Below are 18,971 nucleotides of genomic sequence, written 5' to 3'. Positions count from 1 at the left end.
CCTCCTCTATACTCAGCAGTGACAGGGGGAGCACTACACCTCCTCTATACACAGCAGTGACAGGGGGAGCACTACACCTCCTCTATACAAGGCAGTGACAGGGGGAGCACTACACCTCCTCTATACACAGCAGTGACAGGGAGATCACTACACCTCCTCTATACACAGCAGTGACAGGGGGAGCACTACACCTCCTCTATACACAGCAGTGACAGGGGGAGCACTACACCTCCTCTATACACAGCAGTGACAGTGGGAGCACTACACCTCCTCTATACACAGCAGTGACAGGGGGAGCACTACACCTCCTCTATACACAGCAGTGACGGGGGGATCACTACACTTCCTCTATACACAGCAGTGACGGGGGGATCACTACACCTCCTCTATACACAGCAGTGACGGGGGGAGCACTACACCTCCTCTATACACAGCAGTGACAGGGGGATCACTACACCTCCTCTATACACAGCAGTGACAGGGGGATCACTACACCTCCTCTATACACAGCAGTGACAGGGGGATCACTACACCTCCTCTATACACAGCAGTGACAGGGGGATCACTACACCTCCTCTATACACAGCAGTGACAGGGGGATCACTACACCTCCTCTATACACAGCAGTGACAGGGGGATCACTACACCTCCTCTATACACAGCAGTGACAGGGGGATCACTACACCTCCTCTATACACAGCAGTGACAGGGGGGTCACTACACCTCCTCTATACACAGCAGTGACAGGGGGATCACTACACCTCCTCTATACACAGCAGTGACAGGGGGATCACTACACCTCCTCTATACTCAGCAGTGACAGGGGGAGCACTACACCTCCTCTATACTCAGCAGTGACAGGGGGAGCACTACACCTCCTCTATACACAGCAGTGACAGGGGGATCACTACACCTCCTCTATACACAGCAGTGACAGGGGGAACACTACACCTCCTCTATACACAGCAGTGACAGGGGAAGCACTACACCTCCTCTATACACAGCAGTGACAGGGGGAGCACTACACCTCCTCTATACACAGCAGTGACAGGGGGATCACTACACCTCCTCTATACACAGCAGTGACAGGGGGATCACTACACCTCCTCTATACACAGCAGTGACAGGGGGATCACTACACCTCCTCTATACACAGCAGTGACAGGGGGATCACTACACCTCCTCTATACACAGCAGTGACAGGGGGATCACTACACCTCCTCTATACACAGCAGTGACAGGGGGATCACTACACCTCCTCTATACACAGCAGTGACAGGGGGATCACTACACCTCCTCTATACACAGCAGTGACAGGGGGATCACTACACCTCCTCTATACACAGCAGTGACAGGGGGGTCACTACACCTCCTCTATACACAGCAGTGACAGGGGGATCACTACACCTCCTCTATACACAGCAGTGACAGGGGGATCACTACACCTCCTCTATACTCAGCAGTGACAGGGGGAGCACTACACCTCCTCTATACTCAGCAGTGACAGGGGGAGCACTACACCTCCTCTATACACAGCAGTGACAGGGGGATCACTACACCTCCTCTATACTCAGCAGTGACAGGGGGAGCACTACACCTCCTCTATACACAGCAGTGACAGGGGGATCACTACACCTCCTCTATACACAGCAGTGACAGGGGGATCACTACACCTCCTCTATACACAGCAGTGACAGGGGGAGCACTACACCTCCTCTATACACAGCAGTGACAGGGGGAGCACTACACCTCTTCTTTATATAGATAGCGTTAAAAACAGGAAGCCCCGCCTGTATAGTCTCGGTCACATGACATGTCGGACCATGTGACAGGTGATGTCATAGCTACTTCTGGTAAACTCCATTATAGCCTCTACTATACTACAATGTAGGGCACTGGAGATATCTTTTACTTGCAGTCAGTATCTCAGGTGACGTCATATTTTCCAAAGCGTCGCTAATGCTCGGGTATTGGCACTGGTGTGCCAGGTGAGAGCCGGAATACAGGTAATACGGTCACATGACAGGGCGTTAGGGAAGCACAGGTAGCCTGCGGCCAGTGGGGGGCGGGGCTGTATGGCTACACTTCGGGTATCCTCCCATAGCAGTGACGTAGTGATATGACGTCATGTTAGCGCTGCATAGTAGTCTTTCTTTGATCGGACTACAGGACGTTTAGTAAGTGGCAGAGCCCGCCCACATAATATCCAGTCTCCTTACTCTTATGTGTATAATGGATATCACTGGAAGTATCTGGCAGCAGGTCCCAGCAGTGACAGGTAGGTAGTGACTGTAGGTACTATGGTGGTGCACATCCTGCTGGATACTCTATTCTACATGCTGTGATACATTTGCTCTTGGGATATGGAAACCACTTGTTGTTACTTTAGTGTACTTTCACTTTTTCTACACAATACTTTCCTTTCCATCCTTAAGCACACAGCCATTTTGTAGGTTAGGGCTCAGCCCCATGTTTTTGTGAGCTGACATCTGCTGCTTTATACGGTTGCAACTTTTAACCCATTTGGCCCAGATTTTTGCCTCAGTAAGGTCAATGTGCGCCAGATTAATGAAGAGCGGCGCACAGTCATCATTAACTTTGCGCACCCTGCATGCGCAGTTTTTCCGGTGCACTCACTTATCAGGTGTGCGCCACAATTATGTTGTTGGACATAAATGTGGTGAAAATGTTACATAAATGCACGTGCAAGCGAACTGCAGCAGACAATTATAAATGTGGGCCTTTGACTTTTTTTTGTGACCTGTTGTATTTTACATTAGCGGTAAACTTTATTTAATATGTATTTATTTTTAGTGTATGTATGTATATTTATGGATATTTATGTGTAGTAATAAAATCAAGAAATTGCAGTATGCAGCATGTGTTTATATCCCATTAATGTTATTTTCAGAATGATAGAATTATGGAAAGATATACAGTATTATAAAACAAAAATATAAAACCAAACCTAATTCTATAATACTGTGTAACATTTTATTACATTTAGAACTATTGCGAAAATAACATTGGGATATAAACACATGCTGCATACTGCAATTTCTTGATTTTATTACTACATATTACTGCCCTAGTGTACCCAGGCTACATTTGTGAATACCCCTTCACCTGTAGATTATGCCCCATTTGGTATTGATTTATATTATCCATGATTGTTGGATAACCCCCCTTCAGTGTGGTTGCTGAAGGCGGGCCGCTGCCGGGACGTGTGGTTGCTGAAGGCGGGCCGCTGCTGGACAAAAGCCATAACCTGATGACACCAATAGGGGTTGTAAGTGCTTAGGGCGGCATGAAGTCTAAATACAGCTTGAACTGTAAAGTCTTAGACCACATCCCAGCATTGATCAACCCAACCTCTTGATGATTGGGGGAATCCCCCAGCAGGTATTTAAATTCCGCTGTTGTGTTGACTGCCGAACTTAAATAGTGGAGGCCAAGTTCACACGTGTTTTGGTTGCGTTTTCATTTTGTTTTGAAACGCATTAAAACAGCTGAGGAGAGTTGATTTGCCTAATTACATTACTGTTAACATTTGCGTTTACAAAACACATTGTTGATATGTGTTAACATTGCATTAACAATTGTAAACAGTAATGTAATAATGAAAAGACTTTAATGACCGAGCATTTTTAGTGTATTTGCGGACTTTGTGGTTTGAGGGCCATAACTTTATTTTTTGTGTGCTTTCTAATTTTGCAGTGTTTTTTTGTGAAACATAGGGCTAGTTAAAAGAAAAAAATGTTAATGGATAATTGTTTCTGTTTTAGTTTAATTTCAGGTTCTATTTACAAAAAAGGGGCAAAATGCCAACAAAAGGAAATGTTTTGAACAGTGTAGGTGGGGGATTTTTTAATATATTTATTGGGACATATTAAGATGTATCTATATGTTTATATTTATTGATACATATTGGGGCACATGTATCAAACTTTTGGCTTGTCATTTTCTTTAAGGGTGTGTTCACACGTTCCGCTATCGTCACGTTCATAACGCGACGCTAGCGCACATTGGGCGGGGCTCGGGCCGATCGCATATGCGTTTCCCGGGAAACACATGCGATTAATAACCCGATCGCATGCGTTTCTCTGGAAACGCATATGCGATTCTCCCAAACTCCGCCCCATGTGCGCTAGCGTCGGGGCCCGATCCCATTGCCGCTTCTATGGAAACACCAGCGATCGGGAACGAGCATTAAATTAACGCAAACCACCGGCGGCTCGTTCCCGATCGCAGGTGCAGGAAACGTACCACCACAGATCTACCTATTAAGGTAGATCGGGTGGTAGGTGCCTCTATTGAATGTGTGGTTAGCCCCCTGTATCCTCACGTCCCCTGTATCTTTTTCAAATTTTTATCATTTTAATATCTAATTATCTAAAGAGGCTACTGGGGCGTGGAGTAGCCGGAGCTGAGGCTACATGGCGCAGCTACTCCACGCTTCAGTAGCCTCTTTGATCCCCCTACCCAGACATCCTCAGCACGCTACAAGGAGCTGCAAGCAGTCGTCTGCGAAGTCGGAGTTCTGCGCATGCGCAGTAGCCCCGGCTTTGGACCCAAGATTGCACAGCCACTGGCCTGTGTTTTGCGCTGGCGAAAAACTCCGCCTTCATGGACGAGTGCACGCAGCTCCTTGTAACTACACGCTGAAGATGTCTGGGTAGGAGGATCAAAGAGGCTACTGGGGCGTGCAGTAGTCGCACGGTGCATAGCCTCAGCTCCAGCTACCCCACGCCCCAGTAGCCTTTTTAGAAAATTAGCATATTAACACAATAAAAGTTTGAAAAAGATACAGGGGACGTGAGGGTTAGCCCTTTAAGGCGCTATCCTCAAATACAGTAGAGGCACCTACCACCCGATCTACCTAATGTTTTGGGATAATTCACGGGGCTTATTGGACTTTTTTTTTGAGCCTAAAAAAAAAGTCTTCCTTCAAGAGTTATCATCTGAATCCAGATGTGAAAGTTGCGAAATGGCTGCCCCTGACCAGGTGTAGAAATTCGCTAAATCACTAAAGACCAAACGCCACATTTATCATTAAGGGAAAAACCACTAAGATACATCTGACCAGCAGAAAAGCCAAGAAAAGATCCCAAAAACAAGCCGCACTTATGATACATGTGCCGCACTGTGTATGTTTTATTTTTATGTCCCACGTAAGGTTGTAAAAGACTGGGGACACATCCAACTTTTTAATTTACATTTTTCACTGTAATTTCACATTTCTAAGGGCCCCAGTTACAGGAGAAAATGACTCCCTGTGGGGGCAGATGTATAGATCAGAGTTAGGACCTGCTTCACCAGTTGCCTAAGGCTACATTCAAACGATGTATGCCCACTTCTTATGACAATTTTTATACATTTGCGAGTTCAGCTGAAAGGTTACATAAAAGGGCACCCTAAGAGTGCGGTCAGACGTACTGCAATGTAAATGCCACCTGTGACCTCACTATTTATCATCTAAGGAGAAATCCTTTACTGAATCTGCAGACGGATTTACATGAAAGTCTTTGTTGAATGCAATGTGTTATTTTTTGGTGGATTACAATGTAGTTGGCCTTAAACTTTTAAAATTATGCTAATGAGCCTAGGTGTTACTGGAGCCTGTCCATATTGCAGTTTCAAATGCTGTTACACTTTGTAGATACACTGCCCCCTCCCATTGTGTAGAAAGAAAAATTCCTCTGCCACAGTGCGATTACATCAAGTAGAGGGAGGGGGGACGTGCTGAGGGAGCACGGGGGGAGGGTGAGACAGTGAAGCCAGGGTGAACACTACAGGAAGAAATTCCCTTTACATTTTTAATTGCCCGAAATATGTAATGTGCATAGGGATTTTTATTTTCCCCTATAGGAACTGAAAACTGAAATCCTGACAGGGACAGACATGCTGTATGATGGGCCCTGATGAACCCTGACGGACTTTTGTGCCAAAATGCATGTGGATCTGTGACCACTGACACAGGTATGAATCTAACTTGTCTTTCTATCAAATTATGCCTTTAGCATGTTTTGGATGGGGAAAAACCCACACAACCAGTTAATTACAAGATATATTATATGTATTCAGAGTGATCTACACATTTACGCATCTTCTTTTTCAGATATGGCTGGTGTTTGAGGTCAGAGAACTGGTTTAATCATTTTCATATGGAAGAGTTACTGAAACAAATTCCAGATTTAAGTTTACAATATTTCTGCAAAAATGGCAGAGGATCATGAAGTTGTAAAACCTAACCATATGCCCAAGAAGCAGCCGATTGCACAAAACACTATATATAGGAGTACACAACACTCGCAGACTCTTCTGGATGGTCTTGTTGGGCTCCGGAATGGAGGAATATTATTTGATGTGGTCCTCAAATTGGAAGGAAGATGTGTGAAAGCTCATCGAATCCTCTTGGCTGCATCGTGTGATTATTTCAGGTATCGTAAATTCATTCTTGCAAAGTAAAAAAAAAAGTGATTTGTACAGAAAGTTTATTTTATATTATTGACATATTTTTTTTGTGAAGAAAAATGTAGCAATGAGTGGATTGGGTATTCATATAACTGCACAGGTTCTGTGCCATGATATACTGTTTGGGAGAGATGTATCAGTTCTTCAATGCCAGTTTTCTGACGTAGAAGCACATTCTTGCTACTACAGAACCTCCACGCCATATGGGTATAAAGGGGCACAGGCGTCAGTGTAATGGGCCGACTCGGGGCATTCCCTTCTCGTGCCTGCGCACATTCACAGCTGATTGCTTGCAGGTTCTTAAGCAAAACTATGCAAGATTGGGCCTGGCCTAGTTATGCCCAGCAGTGCAGCCGCCCAACAGATGCATCAAGAGGTCTGAGCCGGATATAACTAATGACCCCCTGTCTGTAGAGGGGACATTCAACATGTTTAGAAAGTGTGTGGGTTTTTTTTGTTTTTTTTTTTGGAATTCATTGGCTTTAGTGAGGGTCCACTTTTTAGTGATTGAAGTGATATGTGTAAATACAGTGTAAGGGTGTGATCACACGTGGCAGTAACACATGCCTATTCAAACGCATCAGAGCAACTGAGCAGAGGAGATGTGCCTGATTACATAGTGTTTTTTTTTGTTTGTTTGTTTGTTTTTTTTTTACATGTAAACGTTGCCTTTGGAAAACACATTTTGACTTTGACTTGCATTTTTAGATTAAGGAATATAGAGCATTTAAATAGTTATATAGGTCTGCAACACCAGTGGGTGTAAAAAAAAATAAAGCTTTGTTTACAAATAAATACAAAAAAAACTGATGAGGACCTTCATCTATGGGTGGATGGGGTATTGGGTTACAGATACTGTAGAGAGAAGCTCATTAGCATTAAAGGACATCTACCACCAGGATGAAAGACTGTATGCAAATGAGCCTGTGGGGCTCCAGACTGTATTAATACTTGGAGCCCCTCAGGTTCATTTGCATACAGTCCTTCATTCTAGTTTTAGATGCCCTAGTCATTTACTATTTGGATTCCAGATGTGTAAGGCACTAATGTGTATATGTATGTGTGTGTGTAATATCCATACTATAGATCCTCAATATAAGAAAAAAACAAAATCCCACAGATAAAGAGTCAAATAGCTGCAGATCAGCCCTCATTTATTTTAATTTAGCAACTTGGTTTCAGCTTAATTCCGTTTCTGTCCGGGTCCGTTCTTCTATATGTAGACATGGAAACACAGCTACCTAATACTGTATGCAGCTTTGTATGGTCCAAACTGCTGCCCGATTCCCCTTTATGAAAATACAAAGTAAATTAACAAAAGAAACATACCGTAAATAGAAAATAGAATTGTATGCAATTAGTATGTGACCACCCTTTGCTCTCAGAACTGCACATGAGTAGATGTTCAACCTGCTTGATTCACACACAATACAGACCAGTGGAGTGTACTGTAGAGGCAAGCGATTGGGATTGAGCTGTTATATATGAACACTTATTTTTTTTATTTTTTTATTTTTTTTTAAAGCATGCTGCATTTTTTCTTTTCTACACCGCACCATACATTTTATAACAGAAGGCAACAAGATACAGTAGTTTAGGTAACAGATTTAATGGTTTCAAAGTTGATTCGGGTTAACAGGAATATCATTACTTTTAGGGGAATGTTTGCAGGAGGCCTGCGCGAGATGGATCAACGTGAGGTGCAGATCCATGGTATTACTTATAATGCCATGTGCAAGATTCTGGATTTCATATACACCTGTGAACTGGAACTTGGCACTCACAATGTGCAGGAGATACTTGCAGCAGCTTGCCAGCTTCAGGTGGGCACAACATTTTACATTGTTTGCAAATTGTTTTGCATTAAAGTGTTATATAAGCACATTAGCGGATGTAAAATGTAGTCATTTTGGTAACAACAATTGCATTAAAAAAGAAAATAAAGATGGGGTGGGATTTATGACATACTGGCACATGGTGTGCTAGCACTTGATGTCACGCCAGACATATCTAGAACCTCCTAATATATCTGGCCTAAAGCTGGGCAATTCGAACCCTGGTCCTTCCTGGTGTATAATCGCACTACAACCTGAGTCAGAAAATGCTAACGCTGGTAAGAAGGTGCAGGACAGGAATGCCCCACAATAATCCACTCTGTGGCTGGGGTACTACCCTTAACACCCCTTCCCACCCACTTGTTATACAAGCTTTGAATACGACACAACCCTTTACAGTCATTGCATTTACATGGTTTTCTCCCTACTTTCCAAAAGCCATAACTTACACCCCATGGAGTGAATGAAGCTTTAGTAAAGCATAGGAAAAAAAACCCTCCCTATTCAGATGAGGGAAGAGATCAGACAAAGATCTAATGCCTGGGATGTCATTAAGGGGAAAGCCCCTCTTGACCCCTCTTCCAGGGCCCACCACACACTTCCGGCAGGGAGCCAGGTAATGAAAAATAAACTATTATAAACTACTTAAATGATTAACTATGCTTTGCATTCTTAAATAACATTTTTTAGCATAACATAGGCTGTTGGAACCTGCCACCATCTAAAGATTACGATCCTGGTGACAGGTTTGCTTTAAGGGGTTAATTACACAAGCCTTTACAGTTTTTGCAATTAAATTTTTTACTCCCCACTTTCCAGAAGCCATAGTATTTTTATTTTTTAATTTATTTCCATTTAGAAAGCTTTATGCACTCCTGAAATACATGTATGTATATATCTATAATATAGAGATATATAGCTAGATATATGTGTATGTATAAGCCGAGAACCCTAATATTACCACAAAAAAACTTCAACCCTGATCACATGCTGAGGTCACACTGCGTTTTAGCAGATGCAGTGGTAACTCATTGTAACCATAGCATGTGATCAAGGCTGAAGGCTTTGCAATGCACCGAAAATGCATCAAATAATGCAACCCATCATGTGAATGCGTCCTGAGGCTGTTGGGGATGTATCTGAGAAAACGGTGACCTCCTGAGAGCAGGTGTGATATAAATACAAAGTATCTCTCCGTGAACTCTAGATCTATTCTGTATGGTACCTGTTTCTGATGCATGTAAATTATGTTGTGATTTTTTTTATTTATTTTTTTCTCAGATCTCTGAAGTCATCAGCTTCTGCTGTGACTTTCTTATTTCATGGGTGGATGAGGAAAATGTTGTGGAGATGTACAAACTTGCGGAACTGTTCCACCTGCACCAGCTTAGTGAACAATTGGATACCTTCGTTCTTAAAAATTTTATTACATTTTCACGCACTCAGAATTACAGGCAGCTTCCTCTGGAAAAAGTGTATTCTCTGCTTAGCAGTAATCTGCTTGAGGTAAGATTTTTGCATGACTTTAGCATTAATCTTCATGCAGCAATTGTATCTATCCAGCAATCTGAGAGAGGCTACAAAGCTACAGTATTTGCAGCTTTAAGTTAAAGGGGTGTTCCCATTTCAACAAATAGATGTTATTGTTTGAATAATGAAAAGTTATACAATTTTCAAATAAACTTTCTGTATTAATTCCTCATGGTTTTCTAGATCTCTGCTTGTTGTCCTTCAATAGAAAGCTTCTGTGTTTACTTCCTGTGGACAGAAATCTGACCATGGTCGCACAGGTGCACGAGTCGTTATATCACACAGCTCTGATTACTGTCTGTGATAATAACAAGCTGTTAGTACACCTGTGTGACCATGGTCAGATTTCTGTCCACAGGAAGTAAACATAGAAGCTTTCTATAGAATGACAGCAAGCAGAGATAAGGAAAACTGAGGAATTGTTACAGAAATTAGAAAAATGTATAACTTTCATCATGCAAACAATAACAGTAATTTGCCAAATACCCCTTGAATCATTCTATACTTCCCAGGAGTGAAGTTCTTTTGAAGGTTAGACCCTATCATTTTCTGGACATGTAATTCGTTAAGCAGGTTGGCCACTTATGTGTGTGTGGTAATTCATCTATATACATATATTAATATTTCTGCACCACTTTCTTGATGTGTAAAGTGAAGCCTCCTGTCTTTTACCTCATCAGCCAGACATTCCTGTCCATAAAATGGCAGCACATGAAGGATCATGTGATCTCTATATGTCCATGAACATTCGCCAGTTATGTCTGGTTGCTGAGATAAAAGACAGGAGGCTTCACTTTACATATCAAGAAGGTCCTTGCCCTGTATCTCTAGTCTGCAGCCATCTCATAACTGGTGGGTGGAAACCTTCTATGCAGTCCTTGTTCAGCAATTCAGCAGATATTTCAAAATTAATTAAAATGAGAGCCATATTCCATGATAAGATATACTACTGTAAATTATCTATGCAGAGTTTGTTGCAAATGGAAGTGACCACTAAGGCCCCATGCCAGGGCCAGATTAAGATTGGTGGGGACCCCTGTGCACAAAATCTAGTGTCGGGCCCCCATTGAATGTAGTCCAGACAGGAAACAACAGATGCTATATACTGCTCCCCAGCAATCACTATATACAGCTCCCCCAGTAATCACTTTATAATAATTTTTTATTTGTATAGCCCCTACAGAGTCTGCAGTGCTGCACAAAACTTGTCACATCAGTCCATGTCCCCACGGGGCTCACAATCTAAACACTATATACAGCTCCTTCAGCAATCACTATATACACCCCCCCCCCACCAATAACTATATACAGCCCCCCCCCCCAGTATAAGATATACTACTGTAAATCATGCAAATGGAAGTGACCACTAAGGCCCCATGCCAGGGCCGGATTAAGGTTGGTGGGGGCCCCCATTGGTTGTAGTCCAGACAGGGAACAGCAATTTCTATATACTGCTCCCCAGCAATCACATATAGCTCCTCAGTAAGCACTATATACAGCTCCCCAGTAATCACTATATATACAGACCCCCCAGTAATCGCTATATATTCCGGTGCCCCCCCCCCAGTAATCGCTATATATACAGGGCCCCCCACCCAGTAATCGCTATATATACAGAGCCCCCCAGTAATCGCTATATATACAGAGCCCCCCAGTAATTGCTATATATACAGAGCCCCCCCAGTAATAACTATATACAGTCCTAGGTAAAATAATAAAATTGTAGTCCCCTTCCAACGTTCCCCCAGTGCGCGCCGACCTCCTTCCCTTTCCTCGCTAGTGGATATCGGAGGTGTACCAATATGGCGACGATAGAACCTCACACGCTGCGCATCTTCAAACAATAAATAAAGTAAATTATTCCCAGGGGTGTAAAACCTTTTCTTGCAAAATTCATGTAGTTCACCAGGTCTGATAACAAGGTTCCAAACTTTTGTGTTCTCTACACTATCCATCACACTTTTTGCACTGTAAGAAGTAGCGAACTTGAAGTTAAAAGACCATAGATCACATTTTTTTTGGGGTTTTTTTATGTTGATTTTAGAAGATAGGAGGCCATGAATAACAAACCACAGTCAGTTCGCCTGGATCTATGAGTATCCTGGTTTATGCTTCATTTTGATGGTAGATCTTCTTTAAGGTGGTAGAGAAGGAGAGTTGGAGATCTATAACATGATGTATGTTTGTTTTATCAAAGTAATGACTTATGTGAAATATGTGGAGAATTTGTTTTTCAGGTAGGCTCTGAGAATGAGGTTTATGAAGGGGCTTTGCTCTATCATTACACTGCAGAGCAAGTGGAAACAGACCAGGTGAGCCTGTCTGAGTCTCCAAAGTTATTGGAAACTGTTCGTTTTCCCTTAATGGAGTTACCTGTGCTGCAAAGGCTACATGACAAACTGGGACCATGTCCGCTAAAAGTGACCGTATCCAATGCCTTAGAATATCACAAGAATGAAATCATGCAGCCTGTTTTACAGGGACACCACACACAACTGCGTTCTGAGTTCAACTGTGTGGTGGGCTTTGGAGGCATGTATTCTACTCCTTATACTGTTCTCAGTGATCAAGCCAAATATCTGAATCCTTTGATAGGGGACTGGCGACCGCTAACTGCGCCTCAGGCACCTCGCATGTCTAACCAGGGCATTGCTGTATTCAATAACTTTGTCTACTTGATTGGGGGAGACAACAACGTCAGAGGCTACCGGGCAGAAGCGCGATGCTGGAGGTGAGGGCCTGTTCCTTTTTAGCTCTGTCATGTATTTGATCAAAATTTCTTTTTATGCTGTGGATGATTTATGAAAACTGTCTAGAAGACGGTAAACAATCACAGCACAGCTTTCGCAACTACTGTAAGAAAATTGTGATTTGTTACTATGGTCAATGTGTTTCATAATTTTCACCATTGAATGTAATTATTTTATGTGTCACCTCTATCATAATGAACAGTCATCGGAACATGTTTCCATTCAACTTGCAGTATAAGCTGACCTGAGTATAACTGAAGCCCCTAATTTTACTACAAATAACTGGGAAATTTATTGACTCGAGTACTAGCCTAGAGTGAAAAATGCAGCCCCCCAAAATTAAATACCCTGCAGCACCGGGGTGTAAAAAAAAAAAAAAAAAAAAAAAAAAAGGCAAACTTGCATGTTCACCTTCTGATGCTCCCTGCGGCTCCTCTTCCTCCTTCTTTTCACTCGTAGCAGAAATGGCAGAGATGCGCCAATGCTGAGATCATAGTGTGAGCGTATGGAATCGTCTCTGCCTGTTCTGCTACCAGTTGGGGTTTTTCAGCACATTTTTTATTACAAATATACAGTTCTCATTCTATGCACTTTACTATTCTTTTAGAAGTTAGGCCCTTGGATACTGATACATACAGCGCATTGTAAAAATCGGCATCCATTGTGTCCCCTTATCATGACGTGACCATAAAATTACATCCGCATGTGACATATAAGATGCACCAAAATAACAGTTTACATTAAACAATACTATATAGATAATATGATAAAAACCTAAAGGGACTAGTATTTTAAACTTAAAATTGCCAAAAATGTACTGAAATCTTGGTAAAAGTACCTGATGTTAATAATATCTGAACTATATTCGCCTATTTTAAGGAATAAATGATTTCTTAAAATTTGTATTATTGTAGAAAAAAATCTATTTTACACAGGGCTCCCCTAATGAAAGGAATGATATATCACCCCGATAATGGATGATGGGTAATGCCCCATACTGATTTACAGTATATAGTGCTGTAATTAACGTAGAGTAACCTCCCACAAGGATACATATTCTCCCCATCTTAAATTGATGGATTATAATATAATAGAGTACATGGCACACTTTTCTTGGCACTGTGACTGGCCATATGATGACATAATATCTCCAGTATTGCTGTCATGACTGGGACCCAATAAAGAATATTAGGGGACAAGCATGTGCACTACCACTCCATTCAAAGTCTAGAAGACAGCAGAATATTGCAGAATACAGCGATCAATTACTTGCAGATATCCCCGCATTTGAACAGAAGCAGAGTATGTATGTATGATTGCACGATAGACATTCTCTTTATATGGTGTTTTTCCTGGTGTTTAGACCCAGTCATCATGATAAGGTTTGATTATGCTGAAAACCCATTTAATTAGATTTGGTCTGATAGACCCCACGTCCTGTCCTGTTATTCACTTTAATTTAACTATATTGCTGTTTGTTGTCTTTTCCTCCACCCTAAAGATATGACCCGAGACACAACCGCTGGTTCCAGATACAGTCCATGCTGCAGCCTCGGGCTGATCTATCTGTCTGCATTTTAGGGAAATTTATATATGCAGTTGCAGGGAGAGATTACCATGAAGAGCTTAAGGAAGTGGAAAGGTATGATCCATACACCAACACATGGGAATACGTGGCATCACTTCAGAAACAGGCAAGAAAATTTTGTTTTTCCTTTTTTAGCTTAAGTGTTGAAAATATTTACTACCTATAAGTAGGGATAAAGATCTACATCATTACATTAAGTGTTCCAGTTTACTGGATAGCCTGCAATAGCTCTGACAACTTTAATGTAGGGAGTAGTCTATCTTACATATTCAACCACTCACACAATGCTCCTTTTTTGTAAAATTTGTTCACATATTAGTAGCCTAGCAGGATTTCTACCTTTAGATTCCATGATAGATCCAACCCTTGGACTAGATGGCTTAGGTCAGCAAACATGACTTTTTATGGCAGAAATTGTCTTAATAATATTAGTAATAATTGTCAGCATAGTAAATAAAAGATCAAATTTTTTACAAATCCTGTTTAAAATTTAGATAACAAAGTTACACCAGACAGTCTAAACATATTACAAACTTAAATCGCTCAAAAAAGAAAAAAGACAGCAACCAATGTATTTACCAAAAGCTGTTTGTTTGATGCTCACAGCCCAGGGTCCTAGTGTGCAAGATCCATAGTCCAAGACAAAAAAAGAGAGCAGGCCACAGCATCCAATATGTTGAAAAAACTGCACAGGCATAGAAAAAACTGCAACGTTTCGATTCACCATGAATCTTTGTCAAGCATGCTTGACAAAGATTCATGGTGAATCGAAACGTTGCAGTTTTTTCTATGCCTGTGTGAATAAAGGTATAACCTTTTTTCAACATATTGGATGCTGTGGCCTGCTCTCTTATTTAAACTTAAATTGCTGGCTTTCACTTTATACCGTAATTAATTTTGCTCATTCTGCTCCCCATGTTGGGGACCATTGCAAATTTATTTTAGGAGTATGCCCAATGTGTTAAAATAACCTGGAACTAATACTAAATTATAAACTATATACTATATATTGTATCAAAGAGGCAACATGTACATTACTTCCAATACTTTATTATCAATGGAATTGCTTTTATGGAAAGTAATATATCGTAAAGCTAAACTTAAAAATAAAGCTTAACATGACTAGAATTTCCCAAACAGAAGTGCAATGGAACAGTGCCCTGAATTTAGTAAAAGAGCAGTGGAGATATTAAAAAAAAAGGGAGAGGGGTGGTAGAACAAATAACTTAAGGGCCCCCTTAGTCAAACCTTCTAAAACCAATGAGGGAAGGATTTTTTTTTTTTGTATTCTGAAGAAGTCTGGAATTTCAAACAGTAAGTATCCTCATGTCCCAGGTAACTAGTTGTCAGGTCCTCCATGAGGTGAATACCCTCAAGCATTTTAAATCCACATTTTCAAGGCATGGTCCAACTTCTTTTAGCAAGTTCCTTATTATCACTCATTTCAGTGTATTTCAGTACCAGTAGGTTTACTTTTTTATTTATAAATTATAACTCAAATTTTAGTTAAATTATATTGTAAAAAAATCTACTCTTTCTGTCTACAGGTCCATGCACATGCCGGCTCTGCATTGGACGGTAAGGTGTACATTGCCTGTGGCAGGAGGCAAAACGTATATTTGAAAGAAACGTGTTGTTATGACCCAGAGAAAAACCAGTGGATACAAGTTGCTCAGGGGCCAGTAAGAAGGGCTTGGCATTGTATGGTGGCACTTTTGGATAAATTGTATGTTATTGGAGGAAGTAATGATGATGAGGGTTTTCGGCAAGATATCTTGGAGGTAAATTTTATAGACTTCTGTTCTTCTAAAATTGAAAAATAAAATTAAAAAATACCCCAAAACTTAAAGGGGTATTGCAGGAATCAGCATAATTCATATACAAATGGGTACTCAAAATATAAGCTAATGTGTAATTAGAATTAAAATGCTACTGGCCCTTTAATCAGTCCGTTAATTTCCTCCGCGCGGTCCGTTGTGGAGCAGACACAGGAGAGAAGATGGCCGCTGGTCACATGTCCACATCACATGTCCTGCACCTGCCTGGGCAGGTCATGTGATCACCACTAAGTTTGGCTGTAGTCAGTTGGTTGCAGTGCATCCAGTATGACCAGTGTTTTGGTGATGGCAGTTACATAGCTTTTCTTGCTCTGTTACCATAGTAATGACGTTATATCACCACTGGGAGCAGAGCATAAGAGGGAGGAGGAGTGACTGAGAACTAAAGGATCATGGAACTTGTAGTTTCCAGTGGCAGCCATCTTAGTGATAACTCCACCTACTTTAGAGAGGCCATAATTTGTGTAAATCATAAAATCAAACTATTTAGGTTCCGATTTGCGACTAATGACATTGATTATTGTTGTATTCATTTATTTATATCATCATGGGTTTTTGTGATAGATGTTCATATTCCCGGAATACCCCTTTAATATTGGAATGCCTATATACACTGTGGATCAGCATAAAGTGTTTACATATAAAACTTGGCATCTGCTGAACAGTTAAAGGATACCTTACATTTAAGTAATTTGGTTTATTCATAAATTCGTTTTTAATTAATTCTATTAGGGGCTTTTTATTTTTATTATCCTTAGCAAGGCCATAACTGGGCATTACTAGGGAAGATCTGTATTGAGTCTGCATAGTGTTTGAAATGAAGACTGAATATGCTTATTTTAAATGTAAAGGCAAGCCTCTCCCCTTTGAAATGCGTATGTGTATTAATTCCACTATCCCTGTCTATCCAACGATGTTAGAATTAATCCCTGCCCTGCTTGACTCTCTTCTGGCTCTTGCCAAGATACTTATAAAGCTGTAATTGTCTACATATCTAGACTGTATCTGATAGCAATACACAGAATATAGTTTGTCTGTATATTTGCCAGTACTGTATATAATTATCTGTAACATGACACCATCCATACTGTCTCATTGTTTTGTTCATTTCTTTTTTAGGTGGCTTGCTATTGCCCAAAGACTGATCACTGGTCGTTGGTGACCCCTGTTCCAGCAGGTCATGGAGAGCCTGGGATTGCTGTTCTTAACAACACAATTTATGTCCTAGGAGGGAGGTCACATAACCAAGGAGATCGCATGGATTATGTACATGTATATGATGCAGAAAAAGACTTATGGGAGGAAGGACCTCAACTAGAGGATGATGTTTCCGGCATGGCAGCCTGTGTTCTGACTCTTCCCAGATCCATTCTCACTGATGCGGATGTCTGGACACAGGAGATGTACATGCATTGCATGGAGAGAGTACAGCACCCGGCTGACAATGTATCTGAAAGAATCAGCGTTTCAGACTGGGAGGACTTGGATAATTCTGGAGAAGACTAACACCTGCTTTGTTAGCGTTGTAGGAAAACCGTTTAGACATGCTATCTGCTGACGCTGCGGAGGATACCCCAGTGGTATCCTGCAGTCATTCCACAAGCATCAGAAACCATTGCAAAAGTGGTTTTTTGTACCATTATCAGCATCATAAATCCCCAACTGTGTATGAATCCCATACACTACACTGCTACTGTAGTACTCCGTGCAGCAAATAAGCAGGTAATAAGGTATGTGTGTGTGGACACTAAGAGTTTTATTTACACTTTTGTGCCTCTCCCATATAGTAAGGTGATGCTTTTCCTTGGCTATGATTGTTTTTTTTATATTAACATGATATGCAGATATGAAAATCTGCAACATGTTTAGTGCCATTTTCTCAGACAAGTCTACGGATTGTCCCCTGCATGGAGTGGCGCCGCACACTTGTTCGTTTCCTTACTGATATGTTTATAATTTCCTCACCATGAATTTAGAAACACTACGTTTTTGCACAATATACAAAACGATGCCAAAAAGTGCAGACCTCGCCTCTCCTGACTTTTCTGTTTTAATAAATGCTTGTATTTATTAAAACATGTAACATCTATTTCCCTGAACCCTCATAAACTATAGGCTATGAGTGAAACCATTAAAAATGGTTCAGACAAACCATGCTCTACTTTTTAACTGCATTGACTCAAGGTCTGTAAAAAAAAAAAAAAAAAGGCTATGTGAATTTTCAGTAAAAAGTATTGTATTTTGTGTAGCCTTGTGCCGTCTGTTCAAAAAAACTATGTATTGCACCTTTTTCTCTGTTAGACCAGAAACATGCGACTTTACACTGTAATCAGTTTGTGAAATCTGAGGTGGCACAGTCTGTGATTCACGGACCAACCACAGTACAGAGAACAGGACTCCTTTCATCATGTATTACTGATGCATGGAGTCCCTGTTTCCCCACAGAACTACAATCATGGAGGCCTGTCCTCAACATATTGTCCAGTGCATGACCGCGATTTATGGATTGCCCACAGTCATGTGCCGATCGCTTTACTCCTGCCAACAGTCCTTTAATACATATGGTGTGTCTTTACATTATGTGAGTGTCCAATCATTTAAAGGGATATTCTCATCTGGGCATACACATTCAATTTAATTAATCTGCCATGCATATACATTTCTTCAATTAGATGTCATTAAAAAAAATGTACCTGTGTGAATAATAATTTCTCATAAATGTAGTCATATGGTCCCTTAGAAACAAGACTGTGTCCTTGGATACCACCACCTCTGCTGGAGGGATTGCACAAAGAAACAAAAAGTTGTTGTCTTTCTGGGAGTTACTTCATGTCAGACAGCCATCCTGTGGTAATGAACGCTGAACCCAGATGGTCAGGCAGGACTCAATATTGCATGTCTGGCCATTGCTGCTAGAGTGTGACGTGGTCGTATCTGAGGAAGCTATCTCATTTGT

The 18,971-nt window shown here is 41.2% G+C and overlaps 1 protein-coding gene across 3 annotated transcripts; it reads left to right on the top strand.

The window, feature by feature from the left end:
• The first annotated feature begins 1,835 nt into the window (after positions 1-1,835).
• KLHL22 (kelch like family member 22) lies at positions 1,836-18,257 on the top strand. Of its 3 annotated transcripts, none has more exons than XM_072145300.1 (9): positions 1,836-2,006; positions 5,869-5,979; positions 6,119-6,440; positions 8,132-8,297; positions 9,591-9,815; positions 12,077-12,570; positions 14,091-14,283; positions 15,725-15,958; positions 17,135-18,257. In XM_072145300.1, the coding sequence occupies exons 3-9, from the start codon at positions 6,220-6,222 to the stop codon at positions 17,519-17,521; spliced, it is 1,920 nt and encodes a 639-aa protein (XP_072001401.1). In that variant the 5' UTR covers positions 1,836-2,006; positions 5,869-5,979; positions 6,119-6,219; the 3' UTR covers positions 17,522-18,257. The 3 variants fall into 3 exon arrangements, with proteins under 3 accessions (XP_072001401.1, XP_072001393.1, XP_072001403.1); XM_072145292.1 differs by lacking the exon at positions 1,836-2,006 and adding an exon at positions 2,041-2,278; XM_072145302.1 differs by lacking the exon at positions 1,836-2,006 and adding an exon at positions 2,071-2,177.
• The last annotated feature ends 714 nt before the right edge of the window (positions 18,258-18,971 follow it).

The sequence above is a fragment of the Engystomops pustulosus genome, chromosome 1, assembly GCF_040894005.1.
Source record: "Engystomops pustulosus chromosome 1, aEngPut4.maternal, whole genome shotgun sequence".
Taxonomy (NCBI): domain Eukaryota; kingdom Metazoa; phylum Chordata; class Amphibia; order Anura; family Leptodactylidae; genus Engystomops; species Engystomops pustulosus.
Note: the sequence above shows the minus strand (reverse complement) of the source record. Positions and strands in the feature narration are given on the sequence as shown.

Excerpts from the sequence above, each read along its gene's own strand:
- KLHL22 (XM_072145300.1), top strand. The coding sequence starts at position 6,220 with ATGGCAGAGGATCATGAAGTTGTAAAACCTAACCATATGCCCAAGAAG. Across the intron at positions 6,441-8,131 it reads GCATCGTGTGATTATTTCAG|GGGAATGTTTGCAGGAGGCC; the intron begins GTATCGTAAATT and ends CATTACTTTTAG. Across the intron at positions 14,284-15,724 it reads TGGCATCACTTCAGAAACAG|GTCCATGCACATGCCGGCTC; the intron begins GCAAGAAAATTT and ends TTCTGTCTACAG.